Raw genomic sequence first — 26,691 nt, 5'->3', positions numbered from 1 at the left:
GGCATCAGACCATAGGGCCGCCCCACATTCCGCCCGCATGTTCTAAAGGGCGAGAAATAACAGCTGGACCTAGGGAGATGGCTGAGAGCCAGGTCCCCAGGGAGGAGGGGCTGGGGCTCGGACACCTGGGTCTGAGGAAGGAGGGGCTGGGGCTCGGACACCTGGGTCTGAGGGAGGAGGGGCCTGGAGTTCGGACTCCAGGATCTCAGGGAGGAGGGGACTGGGTGCTTGGACCCCTGAGTCTGGGAGCAGAAGCAGCTGGGGTCCCAGATTCTCGGGTTCCCTAGAAAGGATAAGCGCCTGGACGCCTGGGTCCCGGGAGGAGGAAGACGAAGAGACTAAGGGTCTCAAGGGGGCAAGGGCTGCGGGCCAGAGCTCTGGCATGAAGCAGGCGGGGGAGGGACAGGGTCTAGGAAGCCATTCTTAGCATCTGCAAGTCAGGAGTTTTCGGGAAACCGGAGCCGGGAGGGAGGGTCCGGTTTCCCAGCCTAGGCAGGACGGCGGCGGGGGGAGGAGGTCCCTGCGCCTCCGGGGAGGGCGCCGGGGCTCTGGGACTCCGGAGTTTCGCGCCCCGGGCGTGGGCAAACCAGAAGAGCTGGGGCCCCGGCCATCTGGGACCCCGAACTGGCCGCCGCCCCTCCTGGGACCGCTCCGCGCGACTCTTCCCGGAGCGCGCACTGCGGGCACCGGACGCGGGTAGGGGGTGGGCGTCCCCGGCGGGGGCGGGTGGGAGGCTGGGAAGGCCCTGGAGGGCTGCCCGGACGTTGGCGCCCTTCCCGGCAAGGGGACCTGTGACTTTCTGAATGGGGTAGCTCTGGACGCGGCGGGGAGCCGAGGGGGCGGAGCCTGGGGAGGGGCGGGGCTTGGGGACGCCAGGTGTTGTGGGGAGGAAGGAGGGAAAGGGTGTTGGGGAGTTAGGGTGAAGGCGGGGGACTGCCTGGCTAGTAACGCGGCGTGAGGGACCCGGTGTGAGGAAAAACAAGTCCCTCACCTTTTTCTTCCTGTTCATCTTCCCCCTCCTCCTTTTCCAAAACCCCCTACGAGCCGGAAACTTCTCCGCCTCCAGGGAGGGTCCAGCCAATCCGACGTCAGCCCCTTGTGATGTCACGGGTTGCCAGGCAGACTGCCACTGCGCTCCCGAGAGCCCCGCTAAGTTGGGGAGGGGCCCAGGCCTGCAGTGCCGCGGCCACCTGAAGCCTCGCACCCCTCGCCGCCAGCCCGAAGACTCAATTCAGAGGGAAGGGGACACAGACCCAGACGGAAGGGGAAGCGAGGAGGTGGAGAACTTCAATTGGCAGGAAGGCAGGAAGACATAAAACAAATGGAACCCCCTGTGCCTGCACGTCAAGCCTCTTATTTCTCGGCATTCAAGGTTCAGACAGGTTTTGCTGTATAGTCTTTTTGTGATTTGTTTCTGAGACAGGGTCTCGCCCAGTCTGGAGTGCGGGGGCACGATCACGGCTCACTGCAGCCTCAACTTCCTGTGCTCAAGTGACCCTCCCACCTCAGTAGTTCCGAGTAGCTGGAACTACAGGCATACACCAACACACCCCGCTAATTTTTTAATTTTTTTGTAGACGGGTAGGGAGGGGTCTCACTATCTTGCTCAGGCTGGTTTTGAACTCCTGGACTCAAGCGATCCTCCTGCCTCGGCCCCCCAAAGTGTTGGGATTTCAGAGCCAATGACCAGCATATAATTGTCTCTTTGAACTCCTCTCTCATCATCACCCGTGATGTCACGGTGTCTCTGAGAGCCAGCGGCCCCAGTGGAGGGGCAGGATTGCAGTACCTAACAAAAGGCCCAGGAGGTTTGTCTACTTCGATGTGTCTTATTTTATTCCACACTTAGGGTGACAATGACAGCTCTTGTAAAAAGTACCTTCTTCGTTTCAGGGGCCCTGGGAAGGACGTTTTACCTGCCCTTCCCCCTCCTCCTCCCCACTCATTCTCTTGAGGGCTGGTCCCAGCCTGGGCTCTGCCACCAGCTGCTGTGTGCCTCCACACGGACTTCTCGTGTCTCTGGGTCATCGGTATTCCTTCCTCCTCCTCCCCTGGGAGTGGGGTGGATTTCAGGCAGTGTCAAAGGCTCAATAGGGGCTGCAACAGCTTTTTTTTTTTTTTTTTTTTTGAGACAGAGTTTCACTCTTGTCGCCCAGGCTGGATTTCAGGGCACGAACTCAGCTCACTGCAACCTCTGCCTCCCAGGTTCTAAGCGATTCTCCTGCCTCAGCCTCCCAGGTAGCTGGGAGTACAGCCACGCGCCACCACGCCCAGCTAATTTTGTATTTTTAGTAGAGACAGGGTTTCACCATGTTGGTCAGCCTGGTCTTGAACTCCTGACCTCAGGTGATCCACCTGCATCGGCCTCCCAAAGTGCTGGGATTACAAGTGTGAGCCACCGTACTGGGCCAGAAAGGCTTTTTGAGATCTTCCTCCTCTTTCTCTCTGTTTTTCACAGAAGGCACAAACTAAGGTTGGGAAGCAGCAAGTCATTCACCCTAGATCCACCTGTCCACCCGGGCTCCAGGACCTCTGGCCTCTTGGCCCTCAGCCTTTGACACTCCCTGGGGGTCACAACCAGTGCTCCATAGTCCACCCAGGCTTCAGTTCCAGCTGGGTTTATACAGTGATCTAAAGCAAACAGGCTTCAGAAGCTGCTGGGGTAAGATAGCCAGGGATGGCAGCGACTGGGGCAGACTGGAGAACAAATATCCCATTAGGAAAGGCTACTGTCCTCCTGTTCCAGCTCCCCGCCAACCCTCCAAAAACTGGCCCACTCTCTCCAGATCGTCCAAAGTTTTAAGTGAAGGTAGAAATCTGGGTTATGCAAAGTCTCCCTATTTTGAATGGTCTGCTGTTTTTTTATTGTTGTTGTTTTCAGATGGAGTCTCACTCTGTGGCCCAGGCTGGAGTGCAGTGGCGCAATCTAGGCTTACTGCAACCTCTGCCTCCTGGGTTCAAGTGATTCTTCTGCCTCAGCCTCCAGAGTAGCTGGGACTACAGGCACGCGCCACCACGCCCAGCTAATTTTTGTATTTTTAGTAGAGACAGGGTTTTCACTATGTTGGCCAGGATGGTCTTGGTCTCTCAACCTCGTGATCCGCCCACCTCAGCCTCCCAAAGTACTGGGATTACAGGCATGAGCCACCGTGCCTCGCCTTGTTTTTTGTTTTTAAGACAGTGTCTCGCTCTGTCGCCCAGGCTGGAGTGCAGTGGCACGATTACAGCTCACCACAGCCTCGACTTCCTGGGTTCAAGAGATCCTCCCACCTCAGCCTCCTGAGCAGTTGGGACCACAGGTATGCACCCCCATGCCTGACTAATTTTTTTTTTTTTTTATGTTTTGTAGAGATGAGGTCTCATTATGTTGCCCAGGCTGGTCTTGAACATCTGGGTTCAAGCCATCCCCCTGCCTCACCTCCCAAAGTCCTGGGATTACAGGTGTGAGCCACTGCCCAGCTGATGGTCTGCTTTAATGTGGATCCCTCACACCTCCACCGCCAAATGCTACTTTGAACTAAAGAGACCATCACCAGGGACCAGGGCCTGGGTTGGGGGACAGGGGGTGACCACCTTGAGACCTCTGGTTAGAAATGACATGGGTGGGGAGCTGCCATGATCACCCAACAATCAGTCATGTGGCCAGAGTGGTCCTCAGCATAGCCATAGGGAGGGCCACCAGGAAGGGTAGGGTCCCCATGAGAACTCAGTCTTTGTGGGGTCCCTGAAAGGGCATATCAGATGGACAGCCTAGGCGGTCTCAGATGTGATTAGAGGATCCCAGATATGACAAGGGTGTCCCTGACAGGGCCCAGACAAGACACATTTCACTGACTTCCCCATCCCCCAGCACCCCAGACCTCTCAAGAGTGATTTCAGACATGACAAAAGGATCTTGGAGGAGCCCTAGATGTGATTGGGGAACTCCAGACACATAAAAAGGGACAGCAGAATGGTTCCAGAGAATTGGGGGATCTCAGAGATGAGGAGACAGATGTGGCAACACAGCCATAGAGATCTGAGATAACAGCTCCCAGAGGGCCCCAGACATTAACGAGATCTCAGACCCGACAAGAGGGACCCCTGGACAGGGCTCAGGGTTGCCAGCAGGGCCCCCACCCCAGATGAGATTGAGGGTTTACAGACACACGGGGATCTTAAAAAGGTCCCAGGCCTCACTGGGGAATCAGGTATGACAAGAAAATCCCAGAGAAGCTCTTGGGATTCTGGAAGAACTGCTACCCTGCCTCCCCTAGTATAGTGGTCCATAGGTCCTGTCACCCAAAACCTGAGGATCCTGGGGAGTCTGTACATGACAAAGAAATCCCAGAGGGACCCCAGGTACAAGTGGGGGAATCCCAGACAGGCCCGGGCTGGGCTTGGGGATTATGGCAGGGCAGCACTCCCCCTACCCCCAAAAGGTGGGGATGCATAAGTCATATCAGGTAGGGTGTGTGCCCTTTTTCTTCCAGGGGGATCCTGGCTGAGACGTGAGGTCCCCCAGCGGCTCCACGGGGTGGGAGCCTCGGGTGTGCTCAGGCCCGGCGGGCTGCAGGCAGCAGCGCGCTGTCGAACTGGTAGGTGAGCTTGCGCTTGACCTTGCGGATCTCGCCGGTCTTGGCGTAGTTTCGGAGGGCGCGCGCCAGCTTCTGGTAGGTCATGCGCTTGCGGTTCCCCTTCTGCTGGCCCCAGCGGCGCGCCAGGAGCTCCTTGTGCTTGGAGGAGAACTGGAAGACGCCGGCGCCCGGCTCCACCCACCACACGCACTCACGCATGTCCCCGCGCGTCAGCAGCCCCAGCAGGAACTGGTACAGGCGCAGCTTCTTACGGGTCCCTGCGGTGAGGTTGGGGGCACGCGTTAGGCGAGGGGTCCCTAAGGCCCCGCCTTCCCCATCCACCCTCCTCTGAGACTTCCGCCCCGGCCTCTGTCTCCAGGATCTGAGAAGTAGGGTGAGGAAGTGGCTGTTACATACTCCTGGCTCTGCGCCCCTCACCACGGGGGGCAAGTCACTCCCCCTGCCCCAAGCTGTCCTCCCCAGGCCCCCTCCGGAGTTCTGTGCTTTAATGTTCGAGATTTACATCTGTGCTGCCTTCCGCCCTGCGGCCAGCACGTAATAGTCCCTATTTGTTGAGCTAGTGGATGAGTTTGTGAAATGGGTTGACAGCGCTGCTCAAAGGATTATAACGGAGAGGCAAACAGATCTGGAGGCAGTTGCATTGGCCTGGCTATCTCTCCTGCTTCTGGTCTCCCAGCCTCTCAGCCCAAACCAGGACAGGGTCCCAGGAAGAGGCACCTGACTCCTGGGCTCCTAGGCTTTTCTATGTTTTTGGGACAGACTCTTGCTCTGTGGCCCAGGCTGAAGTGCAATGGCCCAATCTCGGCTCACTGCAGCCTCTGCCTCCCGGGTTCAAGCAATTCTCCTGCCTTAGCCTCCCGAGTAGTTGGGACTACAGACATGCGCCACCACTCCTGGCTTATTTTTATATTTTTAAGTAGAGACAGGGTTTCTGTTGGCCAGGCTGGTCTCGAACTCCTGGCCTCGGGTGATCCGCCCGCCTGGGCCTCCCAAAGTGCTGGGATTACAGGTGTGAGCCTCTGCGCCCAGCCAATAACTGGGAGTTTCAGAGCAGGGCACTGGCTACAAGAATCCCATCTCTGCCATTTTACAGCAGTGTGACCTTGGGGTGGTGACATAGTGACATTTTTTTTTTTTTTCAAGGCAGGGTCTCGTTCTGTCACCCAGGTTGGAGTACAGAGGAGCAATCACAGCTCACTGCAGCCTCGACCTCCTGGGCCTAAGCAATCCTCCTGCCCCAGCCTCCCCAGTAGCTGGGACTACAGGTATGCACCATCAGGCTTGGCTAATTGTTTTATTTTTTGTAGATGGTGTCTTACTATGCTGCCCAGGCTGGTCTTGAACTCCTGGCCTCAGGTGATCCTCCCACCTCGGCCTCTGAAAATGCTGGGATTACAGGTGTGAACCACTGCACCCGGATTGAATTCTTACAATTTTAGGCTGCCTCGGCATTAATTTAAAGTATAAGTTGGAGGCTGGGTGCAGTGGGCCATGCCTGTGATCCCAGCACTTTGGAAGGCTAAGGTGGGCAGATCACTTGAGGTCAGGAGTTCGAGACCAGCCTGGCCAACATGATGAAACCCCATTTCTACTAAAAACACAAAAATTAGCTGGGTGTGGTGGCTTATGCCTGTAATCCCAGCTACTGAGATTACAGTAGCTGAGGCAACAAGCTACTGTAATCTCAACAAGCTGCTGTAAGCTAGTGCAATGGTATGATCTCAGCTCACTGCAACCTCTGCCTCCTGCGCTCAAGCGATTCTCCTGCCTCAGTCTCCCAAAGTGCTGGGATTATAGGCATGAGCCATCGTACCTGGCCTGAACCCACCAATTAAAATCCCCCTCAGGAAACCTGTTTGGTTGACGCCTTGGACCCAATAAAGGCATCAGTCCACTGATCTCTCTCTCTCTCCCTCCCTGCCTGCATTCCCTGACGTGTGTGTGTGTGTGTGTGTGTGTGTGTGTGTGTGGCCTCCAGGCGTGCCATGTATGCCCCAGGACCTATAAGCAATAAAACAATTTATTTCCGGCTGGGTGTGGTGGCTCATGCCTGTAACTTCAGCACTTTGGAAGACTGAGGTGGGAAGATAACATAGGCTCAGGAGTTGGAGATCAGCCTGGGCAACATAGCGAGACCTCACCTCTATAAAAATTTAAAAAATTAGTCAGGTGTGGTGGTGTATGCCTGTGGTCCTAACTACTCAAGAGGCTGAGGCAGGAGGATCGATTGAGCCCAGGAGTTTGAGGCAGTAGTGAGCCTAGATTGCACCACTGCACTTCAGCCTGGGTGACAGATGGAGACCCTGTCTCAAATAAATAAATAAAAATAAATAGCCGGGCGCGGTGGCTCAAGCCTGTAATCCCAGCACTTTGGGAGGCCGAGGCGGGCGGATCACAAGGTCAGGAGATTGAGACCATCCTGGCTAACACGGTGAAACCCCGTCTCTACTAAAAAATACAAAAAACTAGCCGGGCGAGGTGGCGGGCGCCTGTAGTCCCAGCTACTCGGGAGGCTGAGGCAGGAGAATGGCGTGAACCCAGGAGGCGGAGCTTGCAGTGAGCTGAGATCTGGCCAGTGCACTCCAGCTTGGGTGACAGAGCGAGACTCCGTCTCAAAAAAAAAAAAAAAAAATAAATAAATAAATAAAATAAATAAAATCTTTATTTCCATCTTGTCTTCCCTAGTCATTGGAGAGATCCTCTCCATCTTAAATGTCCTAAGTTAAAACAGGTGACTTAACCTCTTTGAGCTGAAGTCTCCTCAGCCACAAATGAGGCTGTGTGGCCAGGCACAGTGGCTCACGCCTGTAATCCCAGCACTTTGTGAGGCCAAGATCACCTGAGGTCAGGAGCTCAAGACCAGCCTGGCCAACATGGAGAAACCCCATCTCTACTAAAAATACAAAATTTAGCTGGGCATGGTGTGATCCCAGCTACTTCAGAGGCTGAGGCAGGAGGATTGCTTGAACCCAGCAGGTGGAGGTTACAGTGGGCTGAGATTGTGTCACTGCACTCCAGCCTGGGTGACAGAGCGAGACTCTGTCTCAAAAAATAAATAAATTAATTAATTAAATTTTTTTTTTAATGAGGCTGTGGTTTTGTTTTTTTTGTTTGTTTGTTTGTTTTTTTTTTGAGACGGAGTCTGGCTCTGTCGCCCAGGCTGGAGTGCAGTGGCCGGATCTCAGCTCACTGCAAGCTCCGCCTCTTGGGTTCACGCCATTCTCCTGCCTCAGCCTCCCAGGTAGCTGGGACTACAGGCGCCCGCCACCTCGCCCGGCTAGTTTTTTGTATTTTTTAGTAGAGACGGGGTTTCACCATGTTAGCCAGGATGGTCTTGATCTCCTGACCTCGTGATCTGCCCGTCTTGGCCTCCCAAAGTGCTGGGATTACAGGCTTGAGCCACCGCGCCTGGCTGCTTTTGTTTGTTTTTGAGATGGAGTCTTGCTCTATCACCCAGGCTGCAGTGCAGTGGTGTAATCTCGGCTCACTGCAACCTTTGCCTCCTGGGTTCCAGCAATTCTCCCACCTCAGCCTCCTGAGTAGCTGGGATTATAGGCACATACTACCATGCTCCACTAATTTTTTTTTTTTTAGATGGAGTCTCACTCTGTCGCCAGGCTGGACTTCAGTGGCAAGATCTCGGCTTCCTGCAACCTCTGCCTCCTGGGTTCAAGTGATTCTTCTGCCTCAGCTTCCTGAGTAGCTGGGACTACAGGTGCGCACCACCATGCCCAACTAATTTTTGTAGTTTTAGTAGATGTGAGGTTTCACCATGTTGGCCAGGATGGTCTCAATCTCTTGACCTCATGATCCACCCACCTCAGCCTCTCAAAGTGCTGGGATTAAAGGCGTGAGCCACTGCGCCCGGCCTAATTTTTGTATTTTTAGTAGAGATGGGGTTTTGCCATGTTGGCCAGGCTGGTCTCGAACTCCTGACCTCAGGTCCTGCCCCACTCAGCCTCCCAAACTGTTGGGATTACAGGCGTGAGCCACCGCACCCAGCCTGTGTGTTGATTTTTACAATCCACTGTGGTGCATGTAGGACCAGGTGCTTTGCAAGGTGCTTTACAATTATGAGCTTATTTAATCTCCGTCATAACCCCGTGAGATAGGGACAATGACAATGATGCTCACTTTACAGATGAGAAAGCGAGGCCCAGGCACAGAAAGTAAGGAATGATCTCAGCTTTCTTGGGGTTGAGCATAAAGGATATTGGGCACATGGGCAGGGCAAGGGCTGAAGCGTTGGGGGTTGACAGCGTTATTATTTCTGTTGCTGTGGTGTCAGGAATGATGGGGAAGAGGTCAACTTATTGAAGTGCTCACTCTGTGCCTGGCACTGCTGTCCCATTTACACTTATTATCCCATCTAATCCTCCCAACGACCTCAGGAGGGTAGACACTATCACCTCCATCCCCATCGCACAGACAGGAAACCTGGGCACAGAGAGGTAGAGGCACTTACCCAAGGTCACACAGCCAGCAGGTGGTGTGGATCTGGGAGCTGCCTGGAGTGCTGGCGTATATGTAGAGGCCCAGGAAGCCATGGTGCTCTCAGCCCCCCAACCATCTCCAGCTGGCATCTCCCCCACCCCAGCCACTCCCGCATACCTGCCTCGGATCCCTTCCCCTCGGGGCCAGCCACGAGGGCCTCATCCGACTCGCTGTCTGAGACCTCCAGGGCAGGGCTGTCCAACGGTAAGTCTTCCTCCTCTGATAGTACGGGGCTGGGGTACGGGGCATATGCCGGGGAACCCAGGGTCTGCGGAAGGTCAGGGTCACTTGCACGTCCAGGGACCCCTTGTCTCCCTCCACTTCCTCCTCTCAGGCCAAGGCGGTGGCCCTCCTGGCTCTGGTCTCCCTCTTTGTTGACAGCGTGGACTCTGGCCTTTGTTCAGATCACCACGTTGTGGGCAGGGGACACCTGAGGCACCTCCTCAAAGCTGGCCCAACACAGGTGATGTGAGGCTGCCCTGTTTCTGGCTTCCTGTCACTACCTCTCTTGACTCACTTGTTCAGAGGGGCAACAACAGAACGTAACCTGGGAGGCTGCTGCAGGGGTTACTATGTGCAGTCTCTGTGCAGTACCTGGCACCCAGCACACCTCAGCCAAATGACTGAGCTTGAGTTTTCTTTTCTTGTCTTTTTTTTTTTTTTTTTTTTTTGAGACAGGATCTTGCTCTGTTGCCCAGGCTGGAGTGCAGTGGGATGATCTCCGCTCACCACAGCCTTGACCTTCTGGGCTCAAGCAATCCTCCTCCCACCTCAGCCTCTCAAGTAGCTGGGATTACAGGCGTGCACCACCACACCTGCTTTGGGCTTGATTTCAACTGTCCCCTTACCACTCACCTGGCTGGCGAAGTCCTCCGTGGGGTATGCAGGGAGGCCAGGCCCTGGGGCCTCCAGGCTGGGGGCCAGTTCGAGGTTCCCTGCAGGGCTGTAGGTGGGGGGTCCATAGCAGAGCTGGGCAGCCTGGGAGTGGCTAAAAGCGGCTGCTGCTGGGTCAAAGGCTTCATAGGGGGCGGCTGGGACAGGTGGGGCCACAGTCCAGTCCCACAGGGAGTCTGGGGGAGGGGCACTGAGTCAGAAGCTGGGAGGTCTGAGGGAGGCCTCCTCCCAGTCGAAGCCCCCAGCACAGAGAGGCCATTGTAGGCTGTGCAAATCTCTGACCCCAGGATTTGCATGGGGGAGCAGATGGGTGGGAGAGGAAAGGGGAGGAGGGCTACAGGCCCGGGCCACCTTTATCCTGTTGTGCTAGGTGATGACCTCCCCTGGGCCTCAGCTCCCCCATCTGTGAAATGGGCCCCAAGGCAGGAAGGGTACTGGGCTGGGGTCACTCACCAGGAGCCCCCTCTGAGTCAGGGTAGCTGGAATGCTTGCAGCTGTCCAGGTCATAGAAGATGCCATCTGGGTACTGGTACGGGGTGCAGGAGGGAAGAGGGGTCATCCCAGGCCTTGGGGACTCCCAACCCCCACCCTGGACCCTTGGGGAGACTCCAGCACAGACAGGGGAGAGAAGAGGGGACGCTGGAGAGATTAGAGCAACAAAGAGACACAGAGACTAGGCATCAGAGACAGGGACAAAGAGACAGAGATACAGGGAGTAGAGACACAACCCAACAGGGACACACAGCAACCAGCTCCTGCTAAGACAGTGGGCTCCCAAGAACCCCAGCCCCTCACTGGCACACAGTCAGCACATCAGGGCACCTGGAGAAGGGGTGGAAGAACTTTCCCAGCCTTGCCTGTCTGGGGGCCCTGGAGGTGAAGGGCAAGGGGAAATGGAAGTGTTTCACTTAGCAGAAGCAGGGGTCAATGCTTTTTAAATACACCTCCAGGCCGGGCGTGGTGGCTCACGCCTATCATCCCAACACTTTGGGAGGCTGAGGCGGGCAGATCACCTGAGGTCAGGAGTTTGAGACCAGTCTAGCCAACATGGTGAAATCCCATCTCTACTAAAAATACAAAAATTAGCCAGGCACAGTGGTTTATGCCTGTAATCCCAGCACTTTGGGAGGCTAAGGCCAGCGAATCACCTGAGGTCAGGAGTTCGAGACCAGCCTGCTCCATATGGTGACGCCCCATCTCTACTGAAAATACAAAACTTAGCTGGATGTGGTGGCAGGTGCCTGTAATCCCAGCTACTCTGGAGGCTGAGGCAGGAGAATCGCTTGAACTTGAGACGTGGAGGTTGCAGTAAGCTGAGATTGCACCACTGCACTCCAGCCTGGGTGACAGAGTGAGACTTTGTCTCAAAAAATAAATAAATAGGCTGGGTACAGAGGCCCATGCCTGTAATCCCAGCACTTTGGGAGGCCAAGGCAGACGGATCTTGAGGTCAGGAGATGGATACCAGCCTGGCCAACATGGTATTTTGTATTTTGTAAAAATATAAAAATTAGCCAGGCATGGTGGTGCACACCTGTAGTCCCAGTTACTTGGGAGGCTGAAGTAGGAGAATCGCTTGAACCCAGGAGGCGAAGGTTGCAGTGAGCCGAGATCATGCCACTGTACTCCAGCCTGGCGACAGAGCAAGACTGTCTCAATAGATAAATAAACCTCCATATGTTGATTTGCCCCAAGAATCATGTGTTGTTGCTTCAAGAACTCGAGTCTAGGAAAAACTAAAGCTAGATCCACACCATGCCTAGGACCTGGCAGTCTCACTCCTTGGCATTTAATCAAAAGAACTGAAAATGGATGTGCACAAAATAGCCTTGTTCCAGAATCATCCCGGCAGCTTTATTATGAGTCTCCAACTGGAAACAGCCCAGGCATCATCAGCAGAAGGGATAAACAAACTGTGGTGGGGGCTGATCATAGAGTACTATACAGCAAGGAAAAAGGACAAACACTGACACACATTTCATGTTGAGTGAGGGAAGCCAGACCCCAAAAGGGACATGCTGTATGACTCACTTTACATAAAGTTCAAAAGCAGGCAGCCAGTGTGGTGGTTCACACCTGTAATCCCAGCAATTGGGAGGCTGAGGTGGGAGGATCAGTTGAGCTCAGAAGTTTGAAACCAGCCTGGATAACCTGGTGAAACCCTGTCTCCACTAAAAATACAAAAATTAGCCAGGTGTGGTGGTGTGTGCCTGTAATCCCAGCTACTTGGGAGGCTGAGGCAGGAGAATTGCTTGAATCTGGGAGGTGAAGGTTGCAGTGAGCCAAGACGGTCCCACTGCACTCCAGCCTGGGTGACAGAGTGAGACTCCTTCTCAAAAAAAAAAAAAAAAAAAGAAGAGCAGGCAAAACAAATTACAACTTGGTGGCGGAAAACATCAGAGAAAGGTATTGACTGAGAAGGGACAGGAAGGAACATTTCAGAGATGGAAATGTTCGGCATCTTGATCTGACTTGTGGCTACACGGTGTATAGATAATGCAAAAACTCACTGAAGCGTCCACAAGATTTGTCACTTTACTGACTTGTTAGTTACACTTCAATTAAAAAAAAAAAAACAAAAAAGCATGACTGGGGTGTGAATGTGGAGGGGCATGAACAGGGGGTTTCTTTCAGGCACATCAGACTGGGTTGTGGGTTCAAGGGTGTTGGGTATAGTATTCCGTGTCTGAACTATTACAGAACACAATTTTTAAAACTATGAACAAACAAGAAGGAAAGGAACATGAAAATACATTTGCTGAATGTGGGATGGGCAGAGAGAGACGCAAAGCCACAAGGAAGTGGATTCAGCCTGAGAGAGGGAGAGAGACATCAAAAATATGGATGGGGATGGCAGGAGATACCGAGGGGGAGCTCAGAAACAAAGTGTCAGGAAGAGGCAGGAGGGGAAACTGAGGAAGGAAGCAAATGACTTGTCTGAGGGAGGTCACCATGGGCCACCTCTCCCTGGCTCCCAGGGGCCCCAACTCACCAGACAGCTGAAGTGTGGCCCGTCAAGCCTGGAAGGGGAGAGACACAGGGGCATGCTGAGGCTGCCTCCAGCCACCTGAGTCTCAAAGTGGTTGGGGACTGACGGGGAGGCGGCAGCAGCTGTGACCACCACAGCCCTGTGTGAGGGACCAGCCCCACCACATTCACCGGACTCCCCCACTACCCCCTGCTGGGACAGGAAGTTGGGGGGAGGCAAATGTCCCCCTCCTCCCCAGGATTTGCATAGACACCCTGGTGGGGAGGGGCAGGGAAAGTGAGGGAGAGAAAGTCCCGGAAGGGAGGTGTGGGGATGGAGAGGGGGCCTGGGTCAAGTGGGGTCTTGGTGGCGAGTCAGTTAAATGAGTCCAGCTTGGACCAGAGGAGAGGGATGGAGAGATGTCTGGGTGGAGAGGGGGAAACCCAGAGGAGTCTCAGATGAGGAGGCTCCAGGAGAGGTGGGACAGGGAGAAAGGTGTGCAAAGGGACATTCACGCCGGAGGCAGGGAGGATTCCTGGAGCCCCGGATGGAGGGTGAGGCAGAAGGAGACCAAAAGTCAGGGAGAGCGAGAACTGGAGACAGAGACACAGAGACCGGCGGAGACAGAGCAACAGGCAGAACGCTGAGAACCAGGAGATGCCAGATAGAGCGAACAGATACGGGAACTCAGGGAGAGGGGAAGAGTCATGGCTGGACAGAGAGCCACGAAGGACGCCTGCAGGAGGGCTCGCTAGCAAGTGTCCCAAGGAAATGAGATCTTTGGGGAACAGGAAGGACAGGGACTGGGGGGATGGAGGAGAGTCCCAGCGAGGGCATGCTAGCAAGTGTCCTGGGGAAATGAGACCCCTCCCCTCCACTCCCACCCACCTGCCCTGAGGAGCAGAGACCCCTGCCCATGGGTAAGGCCCCACAGAGGGACAGGGCAGGTGGGGACCCCGGGTGCAGGTTTGGGGGCCCTCACTTACTGTGCAGCCTCCAGGGCGAGCATGGTGGTGCCGGGCAGGCTGTTTGCCGCCTGCTGCAGCCGCCAACCCTATTTATATCTTGGCCCAGCCCCTACGGGGGGAGGAAGGTGCCCGCTGTCCACAAGCTCGGCCCTCCTCAAAAATCCCCTCAGGGAGGGGGTCAGGGGAGGGGGCTGGATTGCACAACCCCTTTGTCACGTGGCAGGGAGGGCGGGCCAGAGGCTGTCTGGATTTGGGGATCCCCGTGGGGCTGGGTTTGGGGGGCTGACCTTGAGGGCTGGAGATGGGACAGAAGCTGGATTTGGGGGAATCCTGAAAGTCAGGGAAGGGCTGGGGTTCACTGAAGAGGAGAATCAGGAAACAGAGGATCTGGACCCAGGAGTCGAATTCCAGCAGCAGCAGGCTGGGGGCCCGAGGGGCAAGCACAAGACTCTCCCGGGGGATGTGTGAGGTGACGGGAGGGCTGAGGGTGTCTGAGGGCATTCAGAGGCTGCGGGGATGGAGATGGGAGTCGCTGGGGGGAAACCCAGACCCAAAGCCCATTGCCAGGACCTCGACGTGGAAACATCGTGGGTGTGTGGCCCGGTGGGGGGCGAGGGGGGGTCCTCTTGGCCGTGCTGGGGAGTGGAAGCCCGGGTGAGCCTGGGGCTGCCCCAAGGCCTGGAGGAAACAGGTCAGCACCTGGAGGGTGGGGCATCCACCAGGGTCCCCAGGGTCATGACCAGGGAGGGCTGGACCGGGGCCAGACACCTGGGGGTCCTAAGCAGGGCAGAGAAGCGCCGGTATGTGTTCATTCAGGGCCAGAGAGGAAACAGGCAGGCTTGGCCCACATGAACCAGGCAGCACAGGTGGGAGCCCAGGGGGCTTCGGCTGAGGATGAGGTGCGGTGGGGGCCTCAGGAGGGTCCCAGCCAAGACCAGGGCTTATGAAACCAGACCGTGTGCCCCCAGAGACCACAAAGCACCATGTAGCAAAAGTCCAGAACTTTATTCGTTGTCCCTGGCCCCGCCCCCGCCCCACGGAATGCTTGCAAGGTCACCAGGCCTCGGGGCCAGGGGGTCCGAAGCGCCGCAGGAGCTGCTCCTGGTCCTCCAGGTCCTTCCGCACCTTCTTGCGCATGTAAAAAATGGGGCAGTCCCGGCTGCGGGTGGGGGAAGGGGCAGGGGCAGGGGCAGGGGCAGGACCGGCCAAGGCCCAGTGCCCAGCCTGGGAGAGGGGTGGGGGCTGTTCCCAGGACTTTGGCCCCCGCCTGCTGCCCAGCCCACCCGCCCCCTCCCGCAGCGGGCTGTTTGCTCAGCAGGCACGGGGGGAGCCGATAACGGCGGGTGTCTGGCGAGGTGCAGAGCCACGGCTGGCCGTATATCACCTGTCACCTGGCGTGGGAACCCACCCCGCCTACCTGTTCCCTGGGGAAAGCCCAGCCCCGCCCTGGGGAGGGGGCCAGGCTGGCTGGGTGTGTCAGGAGGACAGCCATTTCCCGGGCAACACTGGGTGCCGGGCCCTGCCCCTCAGCACCCACCCCCTCTGGGGGGGCTGGGATGGGCCCATTTTCCAGGCAAGGGCACTGAGGCTCAGGAGAGCTCACAGCTGGAAGGGGATGGGCAGGGAGGATGCTCAGGAGAGGCCTTGGAGTCAGAGGTTGGGTCAGCAATCCACAGGCCTGGGAGCTGGGAAGGGGTGGGGCAGCCCAGGGTCGGGACACGCGCACACCTGGTGCAGATGACATCCTCGTGCAGGCTGCCCTGGCAGCGCTGGCACTGCGTCCAGAGACGCGAGAAGCGCTCCTCTAGGGCATTCAGATGGGATACCTGGGGATGGCAGCGGCTGAGCAGGGCGCCCCCGCCTCCCGACCGGGCCCCTCCTCACCTCCCGGCCCTCTCACCTCCTTCTGATACAGCTCAGACTCCCGGGGCTGGCAGAACTCACACACGGCTCCTGGGGGAAGGCGGGTCAGCACCAAGGGCTGGGGCCAAGCCAGGAACTGGGCCACCCCACCCCTGCCCACTGCCAATCCCAGCTTCTGAAAGTCCCCAGAGGCTGGAGAACAACGGAGCAAGTGTGCTGGGAAAACTCCCCTGGGGAACTCCCAGGGTGGGGGCCGAGGACCCTCTGTGGGGGGTGGAGAGAGGGGCCACCTGCCCAAGGGCCCTGGGCCTACTGGGTGGCAGTGCCAGCCCATGGGGTGGGTGTCTAGGACCTGGGGTGATGGCAGAGGCAGGCTGAGGGCCAGTGGGGGCCCAGTGGACAGGACCACTCACCCTGGTGGTTGAGCACTGTGCGGCAGCCGATGCAGCAGTTGCGGCGTTTGGCGAAGGCCAGGAGGCCGCCAACCTTGCCTGTGAGCACCGTTTTGCAGCGCGTGTGGTCCCCCCCTGCAGGAGAGGAGGCAGGTGGTGGGTCGGTGCCCTCCCCTGCACCCCCAGGGTGCCCCCCGTCCCCCGATGCCCCCGTACGCAGTAGCACAGCCTCGGCACGGCCCTCGCCCAGGATGGGCTCGAAGATGCGCAGGAGGGGCTTGGCCAGCTGCTGCTCCAGGTAGTACTGCGTGTCGATGGGCAGGCTGTGCTCCAGCACAAACAGTGGGTCCTGCGGCCACACAGCAGTCACACCCAGGCAGCCCAGGGTAAGGGCGCCGGGGCGGACACGGGGGAACAATGGCACGGGGTGGTCATGGGGCGTAGGGCCTAGGCCTGCCTGTGGGCTGTGACATGGGGGGTCCTGGGTCTGGGATGGGGTTGGAGGTCATGAAGGAGTCTCTGGGCCACAGAGTCTATGGGGCCCTCAGGTCACCAAGGAAGGGTCAGAGTTCACAAGGGGAAGCAAGGATGAGGAAGGGGTCAGGAGGTCAGAGGTCATGGGGCTAAGATGTGGGTCACGGGGGGTGGGGGCAAGAGTGGGAGGATTATGAATCCAAGGGAACCCCTGACTGGGGAGCTGTGTGCACAGGGGAGGGACTGGGGCCCCCTTCCATAGGGGAGCAAGGGAGGGGTCAGAATAGAGGGGGGGCCTCCAGAAGGGGCCCAGGCCACGCCTAGGCTGCCATCGGGGGTGGTTCTCAGGGCCCCACAGGGCATGGGAGGCCCCGCCCTTCCCGCAGGTCCGCCCATCACGGAAAGCAGAAGTGAGAGCAAGGGGGCTGGGCGGGAGCGGGCAGCCAGGTGGGCCTGACCTCCGACTTCATGTAGGCGGCCACACCTTGGCGGCACTGATGATCACGTAGGGGACGCGGTCGCCCAGGCTGGGCGCACTCCCGGGGTCCCGCTTCCTCATCCTGCGTGGAGACGGGGTGGCGGGTGGGTGAGGGCAGGTGGGTGGCGGGGGTGGGGGTGGGGGCGTAGGAAGTGGGCCCAGCTGGCAGGAAGGAGGGGGCTATTTCTAGCCAGGCCACCCGCCCCGTGGCAGGACCTCTCGGCCAGCTCCACGTGGGCCTGCTTGCCGGCATAGTCGGAGGCCGCGCGGGTCAGCTCCTTGGTGATGACCAGCTGGGAGATGTCGATGCGGTTGCACAGCAGGTCCGAGATGACGTCCTGTGCATGGGCCACCGCACCCTCGGGGTCTCTGTGGGACAGCAAGCCGCACAGTGTCACCAAAGGGCACTGAGGGCCAGGCTGGTGCCTCCACAGGTCTCAGGACTGGGGACCAGGATGAGTGCTTAGGGCTGAGGCTCAGGGCAAAGAGGGGCCCTTCCTACCACAGGCTGTAGAGTGGCAGAGGCAGGGCCTGAACCCACAGCTGCCCAAGCCGACTCTTTCCACTGCTTCACCACTAAGAGCTGGGCCTGACACCTGTGTTCCCAGGGGAGGAGGGGCTGGGGGGTCTGGACTCTTGAATCTAAGAGAAGAGGGGGCTGGGGACCCAGACCCCTGGATCTGAGGAGGAGGGGCTGGGGGCCTGGACCCCTGGGTCTGAGGAGGAGGGGCTGGGGGCCTGGACCCGTGGGTCTGAGGGAGGAGGGGCTGGGAGCCGGGGCCTCCTGGGTCTGAGGGAGGAGGGGCCGGGGGCCCGGACTCCTGGGTCTGAGGGAGGAGGGGCCGGGGGCCCGGACTCCTGTGTCTGAGGGAGGAGAGGCCGGGGGCCCGGACTCCTGGGTCTGAGGGAGGAGGGGCCGGGGGCCTGGACTCCTGGGTCTGAGGGAGGAGGGGCCGGGGGCCTGGACTCCTGGGTCTGAGGGAGGAGGGGCTGGGGGCCTGGACCTGTGGGTCTGAGGGAGGAGGGGCTGGGGGCCTGGACCTGTGGGTCTGAGGGAGGAGGGGCTGGGGGCCTGGGCTCCTGAGTTTGAGGAAGGAGAGGCTGGGGGCCTAGACTTCTGGGTATGAGGGAGGAGGGCCTGGGGTCTGAACTCTTGTATCTAAGAGAGGAAGGAACTGGGGGCCCGGACCCCTGGATCTGAGGAGGAGGGGGCTGGGGGCCTGGACCCATGGGTCTGAGGGACGACGGGCTGGGAGCCAGGGCTCCTGGGTCTGAGGGAGGAGGGGCTGGGGGCCCAGACTCCTGGGTCTGAGGGAGGAGGGGCCGGGGGCCTGGACTCCTGGGTCTGAGGGAGGAGGGAGGGGTGGGGCCCAGATTCCTGGGTCTGAGGGAGGAGGGGACTGGGGCCCAGACTCCTAAGTCTGAGGGAGGAGGCCCCACCCACCGGTCGATAAGCAGGCGGCGCAGTGAGGCAGTGACCAGGTTGGCCACGAGGGGGCAGTTGTCCCTGCGCACGGCCTCCAGGCCCTTGCAGTCCATGCGGTCATGGGTGTCGGGCCGGGAAGAGAAGAGCAGGCCTGCGTAGCGCTTCTTGCTGATAAGCAGGTATGGGAAGTAGACCTGGGAGAAAGCCGCGGCTGAGACCCCTGAGCTTGTGGAGGCCAAGCCCCAATCCCAAGACTCCCCCCAGAAACTGAAGGCAGACAGGGTCCCAGATGCAGGAGGACACGGGAGCCACGCCCTGAACCTGACGGGATGGGCCCTGAGACACCGCATGTGGCTGGAAGTGGCTCTTGAGGCCCCTTGGCATGCCAGGGCCCCCAATACCAGAGATCCCAATCTGAAACAGAGATGGGGATAAATCCAGATAGTCCCTAAAACATGAGATCCAGACAGGGGAGTCGATGAAGCGTCCCATGAAAGAGGAGAAACTACGGCTGGGTGAGCCCTGAGGCAGAGACCTTCCCATTCTGCGAGGCTCCAAGGCCTGGCACAAGAGAGCGTTAAACCAAGGGGAAAAAGTACAGTTTGAGAACTGGGCATGGCGGCTCAGGAGGCCAAGGTAGGAGGATCGAGAGCCCAGGAGTTTGAGGCTGCAGTGAGCTGTGAACTTGCCACTGCACTCCAGCCTGGGTGACAGAGCGAGACCCAGTCTCTTCAAAAGAAAATATGGGCCGGGCGTGGTGGCTCAAGCCTGTAATCCCAGCACTTTGGGAGGCCAAGACGGGCGGATCACGAGGTCAGGAGATCGAGACCATCCTGGCTAACACGGTGAAACCCCGTCTCTACTAAAAATACAAAAAACTAGCCGGGCGAGGTGGCGGCGCCTGTAGTCCCAGCTACTCGGGAGGCTGAGGCAGGAGAATGGCAGGAACCCGGGAGGCGGAGCTTGCAGTGAGCTGAGATCCGGCCACTGCACTCCAGCCTGGGCGGCAGAAGGAGACTCCGTCTCAAAAAAAAAAAAATGAAAAGAAAATATGGTGCAAGGATTCCTGGGACCAAGTGTGCTGCACCCTGAGGGCTGGGGCAATGGTGCACAGATCCAAGATGCACCCCCATTAGGGTCCCTGCGTGGAGGGCAGCTCCACATCTGACAGGTATTGGGAAACCTCAAAACCAGGGACACTGTGACAGGGTTTTCAAAGAACAGATGCCGTCCAGTATAACAAAGCCCAAGGCCTTGGAGGCTTCCAAAACCAAGGCCCCAACCTCAGGAGATTCTAAGCAGCAAAATCCCTTCACACTGAGGCTTATGTGAACCCAAAGAATGGGACGCCCTGAGTACCCTGATGAAGGAACCTAAATGCAGAGCCCCTGACCCAGCCACGCACCTTCTCAAACTCGAGCCGGATGGGCGACGGGAAGTGACCTGACACCCAGTCCGCGGCCTCTCGCCCCAGGGCCATCGCCTCAGCCACCGAGGACACACCGAATCGGCACATGACGGAGTCGGTGTCACCATACACCACCTGTGGCGGGCGAGGATGTGTGTGTCAACAACTCCCTTCTGTCAACTACTGGGTGTGTGGGGGGGGTGGGTGGCTAATGCCAGCAGGACCCAAGGATGCAACAGGAGAGTGGGCAGGGTGTGACCAGGAGGCACGGGGACAGGGGGGCCCGGCCCCGCTTCCATTCCCCCACCTGCCCAGGGCCCATCTCAGGGCAGGGGGGGGGCAGCCCCCGACCTTGGCGCTGGTGCTGTAGCCATTCTCCACTGTGTACTTTGACTCCACCAGTTGCTTGGTTTTCTCAATCATCTGACGTCCGAACCCCGTGACGCTCTGTCGGGGAGAGAATCGTGTGGAGTGAAGCCCTGGGGGCCATGTGCAGTGAACATGGACTGGTGGGGGAGGGGTCCCGCCTCTGCCATTTCCCAGTGGCATGGGCTTATGCACAAGCCGCTCTGCCCCTCCTGGGCCTCAGTTTCCAAATCTGCAAAATGAGATTACGAGGCTGCTCCTCAATGGTCAGGTGGAAAGAACTGGGTTCCCCGGCTCAGAGCTCTGGCCACGCACGAGGAACTGACTACATCAAAAGCATGCTGGAAAGACTGTGGCCTGAAGAGGTCACTGACTCAGTGTTTCCCTCACACTGACATTCTGGGCAGCTCTCTGTGGTATAGGACCACTGACATAGCTGGCCTCATCCCTGGAAGCCAGCAGTGCCACCCCCATCCCTGTGCCACCAGAACTGGCCCTACCTACACATTGACAAACGCCCCGCAGGGCAGGGCGTGGTACCACCCTGACTAAGAAACCATTGAGAAACCCACTGTCTTATTTTAGAATTAAGAAAACTGGCTGGCACGGTGGCTCATGCCTGTACTCCCAGCCTTTGGGAGGCTGAGGTGGCTGGATCACTTGAGGTCAGGAGTTCAAGACCAGCCTGGGCAACATGCTGAAACCTCATCTCTACTAAAAATACACACACACACACACACACACACACACACACACACTCCCCTAAAAAATACTTTAAAACAACAATAACAGGCTGGGCGTGGTGGCTCAAGCCTGTAATCCCAGCACTTTGGGAGGCTGAGATGGGCGGATCACGAGGTCAGGAGATCGAGACCATCCTGGCGAACACGGTGAAACCCCGTCTCTACTAAAAATACAAAAACTAGCCTGGCGAGGTGGCGGGCGCCTGTAGTCCCAGCTACTCTGGAGGCTGAGGCAGGAGAATGGCGTGAACCCGGGAGGTGGAGCTTGCAGTGAGCTGAGATCCGGCCACTGCACTCCAGCCTGGGTGACAGAGCGAGACTCCGCCTCAAAAAAAAAAAAAAAAAACACCTGAGGCTGGGGGTGGGGACACCAAGGAGAGATGGGTGTGATTCTTCTGTTTTTGTTTGTGTGGATCCAGTCAGGAAATCTGTCTAACTAGAGCATTTTGTCCATTTACATTTAGTATAATTACTGATATAGCTGCTCTTACGTCTACCACTTTACTGTCTGGCTTTTACTTGTTCCACCTGTCTTATGTTCCTTTTTCCTTCCTTTGTAATCTTTTCCTGAAATCATACAATATTTCTTTTTTTTTTTTTTTTAAGAGACTCCTGAAATGATTTAATATTTTTCTTTCTTTCTTTTTTTTTTTTAAAGAAACAAGAGGCCGGCCGGGCGTGGTGGCTCAAGCCTGTAATCCCAGCACTTTGGGAGGCCGAGACGGGCAGATCACGAGGTCAGGAGATCGAGACCATCCTGGCCTACACGGTGAAACCCGGTCTCTACTAAAAAATACAAAAAACTAGCTGGGTGAGGTGGCGGGCGCCTGTAGTCCCAGCTACTCCGGAGGCTGAGGCAGGAGAATGGCGTAAACCTGGGAGGCGGAGCTTGCAGTGAGCTGAGATCCGGTCACTGCACTCCAACCCGGGGGACAGAGCGAGACTCTGTCTCAAAAAAAAGAAAAAGAAACAGAAGGCCAAGCATGGTGACTCACACCTGTAATCTCAGCACTTTGGGAGGCTGAGGTGGGTGGATCACCTGAGGTCAGGAGTTCGAGACCAGCCTGGCCAACATAGTGAAACCCCATATCTACTAAAAATACAAAAATTAGCCAGGCGTGGTGGCAGGCGCCTGTGATCCCAGCTACTCAGGAGGCTGAGGCAGGAGAATCACTTGAACCTGGGAGGTAGAGGTTGCAGTGAGCCAAGATTGGGCCACTATACTCCAGCCTAGGTGACAGAGTGAGACTCCATCTCAAAATAAACAAATAAACAAAAACTAAGAGAGACAAGGTCTCAACTCTGTCACCCAGAATGGAGTGCAGTGATGCCATCACAGCTCACTGTAACTCAAACTGCTGGGTTCAAGTCATCTTCCCGTCTCAGCCTCCTGAGTAGCTGCAACTCTAGGCATGAGCCACCACCATGCCTGCCTAGTTTTGTTTGGTTGTATTTTTTGTAGCAATGGGGTTTCACTATGTTGCCCAGGCTGGTCTCCAACTCCGGGCCTTAAGTGATCCTCCCTCCTCAGTGTCACATAAGTGTTGGGATTACAGTCGTGAACCACTGTGATTCATTATTATTATTATTTTTTTGAGACGGAGTTTCGTTCTGTTGCCCAGGCTGGAGTGCAGTGGCGCGACCTTGGTGCACTGCAAGCTCTGCCTCCCGGGTTCAAGCGATTGTCCCACCTCAGCCTCCTGAGTAGCTGGGATCACAGGCATCTGCCACCACTCCTGGCTAGTTTTTTGTATTTTTAGTAGAGACGGGGTTTCACCATGTTGGCCAGGCTGGTCTTAAACTCCTGACCTCGTGATCCGCCTGCCTCGGCCTCCTAAAGCGCTGGGATTACAGGTGTTGAGCCACCGCGCCCGGCCCACTGCATTTTTATTATTCCACCTCTTGCTCCCATAAGCTTGAGAGACAGAAATAAGGAAAGAGGTCAAGAGGCAGAAACAGAACAGTGACAGAGGGAAGCGACTGAGAGAGAGAAGACAGAGACACTGGATTGGTAAGAGGCAGTCCCAGGGGAGGGCCAAGCCGTGCTCTCTTGGCCTGGCCTCTGCTTCAGGGCTGGAGCCTGATGTCCACACAGCCGCCCCTTTCCACGAAGAGGCTGGGGAGGCAGCTGGGGACTGTGAAAGGCGGAGGGCAGTTGAGGGCATGCAGTGAGCAATTCACTTTGTGCAAAGAAAGGTCTGGCTCTTGCCTGGTTCCTGGAAGTCGAAGCCCCTAGAATATCCTGCCTGATAACAGTGTCTCTGTTCCAGCCTGGGCACATGGCGAGACCCCATCTCTACAAAAAATAACAAAAATAGGTGGTGCGTGCCTGCAGTTCCAGCCACTTCGGAGGCTAAGGTGGGAGGCTCACTTGAGTCCAGGAGGTTGAGGCTGCCGTGAGCCATGACTGTGCCACTGCACTACTCCAGCCTGGGTGACAGAGTGAGACTGTCTCAAAAAAAAAAAAAAAAAAAAGGTATCTGTGTACCTGGGACTTTGAACCACACCAGGCAGTTGACACTAACATGGTTTATGGTGAGGCCCTGGGCCATGCAGTATCGGTTTGACCTCTGGGGGTTGCTGAGGGGCCTGGGGATGATGGAGTCACTACGGCCAGTCACAGGGTGCTCCATGCCTATAGGACTGACACCCAAGAAAAACCCTGGACCCCAAAGCTTGGGTGAGAGCCTCGGGTTGGCAATGCTGCATGTGTGTGGCCACGCATCAACGCTAGGAGAAAGGACGGCCATCCCAGTAACTCTACTGGGAGAGCACAACTGGAAGACACGCCTGGTCCCTCCGACACCCTGCCCTGTGCACCTCTTTCCTTTGCTGAGTTTAATCTGTGTTCTTTCGCTGTATTAAATCATAACCATGAGAACCAGCTTTTCTGAGCTCTCTGAGTACTTCTAGTGAATCACTGAGCCTTGAGTGGTCTTTGGGTCCCAGAACTGCGGGTGGGTGTGTGTGTACAAAGGCCCCATCCACTGAGAATTCATCCAAACCTTCCACGCAGAGCTCTCTGAAAACTGACGCAGGGCCCAGCCAGGGAGGGAGTTCCCCGTGGCTAGAGGTAACCAAGCAGAGCGGCACAGCTACTGGCCTGGAATGGGCCAAGACCCAAGTCCCAGTGGAGAAGGCTGGACAGGAAGACCCTTCCGAGGTCCTCATATGCCAGGAGCTGAGGCACTGACCCCAGCTTGGCAAAATCTCAGAAACTCAGGCCCTCTGTGCTTTCAAAGAATCTGGTTTTCTGTCCAAGCAGCAGGGCTGCCGTGGGTAGGCAGGCCGGGATGCCGCCGTGAGGACGGTGAATGCCTTCCCTCCCCACGTCCCTTGGCCTCTGCGTGAGCGTCGCCTACTGAGAGCGGTGAGTCCCGCCCAGCCCCATCACTTCCCCCAAGTCCGCACCTTCCGCTTTATCTGGCTGCAAAGCTCGTAGCTCCACTTGTGTCCTGAACACGTTTACCACGGACCTGTCAGTGTCCCCATTGGGCTGCGAGCTGACAGGGAAAGGGACTCTCATCCACTGTGTCCCCCTCTGTATCCCCAGGGCACAGGGCCCTGACCAGTGTGTGCTCAGGAGGCATTTGCTGAGTGAATGAATGGACCAATTGCTCAAGCCATGCTGGCATCCTTTCTCTAGAAGGCCAGTGAGTCGGGTCGCCCAGTCCTCTGGATACAGGTCCCCAACATGGAGCCCTGGTCTCCTACACAGGGGGCCCACCTGCCCCCAGTTGCCTGCCAGGGGCCCGAGTGCTCACCTGTGAGATCTCCAGGCACGGCAACTTGCCCACCTGGGCGCCGGTGAAGCCATATACGGAGTTGGCGCTCACCTTCAGCGCCAGCTGCCGTCCATCCAGGACCTGGCGCCGCAGGGGGTCTGTCTCCTTGGCCAGCTCGGCCTTGGCCCTGCAAGGGAACACAGGCAAAGCACACTCAGGTGGCGCCCGGGCACTGGTCAGGGCTCCTTTCTGGAAGTGGGTGCCATGTACAGTTGGGCGTGCTGTGCACTGCACAGAAGCTTCTGGTCAAGGGGGCGAAAGGAAGCTGCCAAGAGGGGATGCCTTGTGCTAATTCACACACAGCTGTGGGCAGGGTGGCCGGACAGCCCTGGGGTGTCCCAGTGAGGGACAGGGATTGCCCAGACGCCCCAGCAGTTCTGAGCTCCAAGCAGGGGATCTCCAGGGCTCACCTCTTCCGGGCGCTGAGCAGGTTCTCCAGGATCTGGGGCAGCAGCCCCTTCCGCACTGAGGTCTTCACAAACTCGTCCCCGGTGGGCGTCTTGATGAACTGATCCTCAGTCAGGCTGGGTTGGAAGATGGCGGGGTGACTGCCGGCCACCCTCCTCCTCCAGCCCCACCTCTGCCCTACAGTCCTGGTCTTGGCCATGAGCACATGCAGGCCCCTCAAGCACCCCTTCACTCCCCACTATCTCTGGGCCTGTGCCTATCTCCCCCCGCCAGATGGAGCCCCTCAAGGGAGGGCCCAGGTGGGCCTCGGGGGACACGTGCTGAATTGGGCACCATACCCCAGTTTCTGCGCAGCCCCGGGTCGCAGGAGCGTGGTGTAGCACAGGTTGTGGGCCATCATGATGGACGGGTACAGCGAGGAGAAGTCCAGGGTGGCGATGGGGACGTCGTAGTACCTGGGAGGGGAGCAGCCACGGCAGGGAGTCAGGGCTACAAGTTCCCATGCCGCCCCCTGCCCTGTCTTGTGGCCTCACCCTTTAACAAAAAAAAAAAAGAAAAATCATTCATTAGCTGGGAGCAGTGCTCATTCCTGTAATCCCAGCACTTTGGAAGGCTGAGGCAGGAGGATCGCTTGAACTCAGAGGTTCCAGACCAGCCTGGGCAACATGGCAAAACCCCATGTCTACAAAAAATTTTTAAAAATTAGCTAGGTGTGGTGGTGCATGCCTGTGGTCCCAGCTACTCAGAGGCCAGAGGCAGTAGGATCGTTTGAGCCTGGGAGGCTCACTGCAACCTCCGCCTCCCAGGTTCAAGCGATTCTCCTGCCTTAGCATCCTGAGTAGCTGGGACTACAGGCGTGTGCCACCATGCCCAGCTAATTTTTGTATTTTTAGTAGAAACGGGGTTTTACCATGTTAGCCTGGATGGTCTCAATCTCCTGACTTTATGATCCGCCCACCTCAGCCCCCCAAAGTGCTGGGATTACAGGTGTGAGCTACCGCACCCGGCCTATTAATTTTAGGGCCAGGGTCTTGCTCTGTCACCCAGGCTGGAGGGCAGCGGCACAATCATCGCTCACTGCAGCCTCCACCTCCCAGGCTCATCATCCTCCCAGCTCAGCCTCCCAAGTAGCTGGGATTACAGGCATGCACCACCAGGCCTGGCTCATTTTTTTTTTTTTTTTTTTTTGAGACGGAGTCTCGCTCTGTCACCCAGGCTGGAGTGCAGTGGCGCAATTTTGGCTCACTGCAAGCTCCGCCTCCCAGGTTCACACCATTCTCCTGCCTCAGTCTCCCGAGTAGCTGGGGCTACAGGAGCCTGCCACCACGCCTGGCTAATTTTTTTGTATTTTTAGTAGAGACGGGGTCGATCTCCTGACCTCGTGATCTGCCCAACTCGGCCTCCCAAAGTGCTGGGATTACAGGCATGAGCCACCATGGGCCTGGCT

At 57.3% G+C, this 26,691-nt stretch overlaps 2 protein-coding genes across 2 annotated transcripts in view; both read right to left on the bottom strand.

Moving 5' to 3' along the window:
• Positions 1-1,809: 1,809 nt before the first annotated feature.
• Positions 1,810-14,029, bottom strand: SPIB (Spi-B transcription factor). The gene is made up of 6 exons (XM_033224209.1): positions 13,920-14,029; positions 12,958-12,985; positions 10,419-10,491; positions 9,927-10,141; positions 9,189-9,339; positions 1,810-4,834 (listed from the first exon to the last, which is right to left on the bottom strand). Exons 1-6 carry the CDS (start codon positions 13,940-13,942, stop codon positions 4,536-4,538), a joined length of 789 nt encoding a protein of 262 aa, XP_033080100.1. The 5' UTR covers positions 13,943-14,029; the 3' UTR covers positions 1,810-4,535.
• Positions 14,030-14,885: 856 nt separating this feature from the next.
• POLD1 (DNA polymerase delta 1, catalytic subunit) overlaps positions 14,886-26,691 on the bottom strand; it is a 34,546-nt gene continuing 22,740 nt past the window's right edge. The window contains 14 exon segments of the mRNA XM_033224204.1: positions 14,886-15,060; positions 15,630-15,727; positions 15,802-15,854; positions 16,178-16,291; positions 16,373-16,505; positions 17,089-17,117; positions 17,120-17,190; positions 17,325-17,477; positions 18,553-18,728; positions 19,940-20,077; positions 20,294-20,389; positions 24,816-24,963; positions 25,247-25,360; positions 25,583-25,699. Of these exon segments, the coding sequence (XP_033080095.1) occupies positions 14,955-15,060; positions 15,630-15,727; positions 15,802-15,854; positions 16,178-16,291; positions 16,373-16,505; positions 17,089-17,117; positions 17,120-17,190; positions 17,325-17,477; positions 18,553-18,728; positions 19,940-20,077; positions 20,294-20,389; positions 24,816-24,963; positions 25,247-25,360; positions 25,583-25,699 (1,546 nt within the window). The 3' untranslated portion in view covers positions 14,886-14,954.

The sequence above is a fragment of the Trachypithecus francoisi genome, unplaced genomic scaffold (genome assembly GCF_009764315.1).
Source record: "Trachypithecus francoisi isolate TF-2019V2 unplaced genomic scaffold, Tfra_2.0 Lachesis_group12, whole genome shotgun sequence".
Taxonomy (NCBI): Eukaryota; Metazoa; Chordata; class Mammalia; order Primates; family Cercopithecidae; genus Trachypithecus; species Trachypithecus francoisi.
This window is presented reverse-complemented; position numbering and strand designations above follow the sequence as displayed.

What these genes read in the sequence shown, in the direction of transcription:
- SPIB (XM_033224209.1), bottom strand. Translation starts at nt 13,942, where the DNA reads ATGCTCGCCCTGGAGGCTGCACA. An exon ending in CTCGCCCTGGAGGCTGCACA is followed by an intron (nt 12,986 to 13,919) that starts GTAAGTGAGGGC and finishes CTCCCCTTCCAG; the next exon opens with GCTTGACGGGCCACACTTCA. An exon ending in CGGAGGACTTCGCCAGCCAG is followed by an intron (nt 9,340 to 9,926) that starts GTGAGTGGTAAG and finishes GACCTTCCGCAG; the next exon opens with ACCCTGGGTTCCCCGGCATA.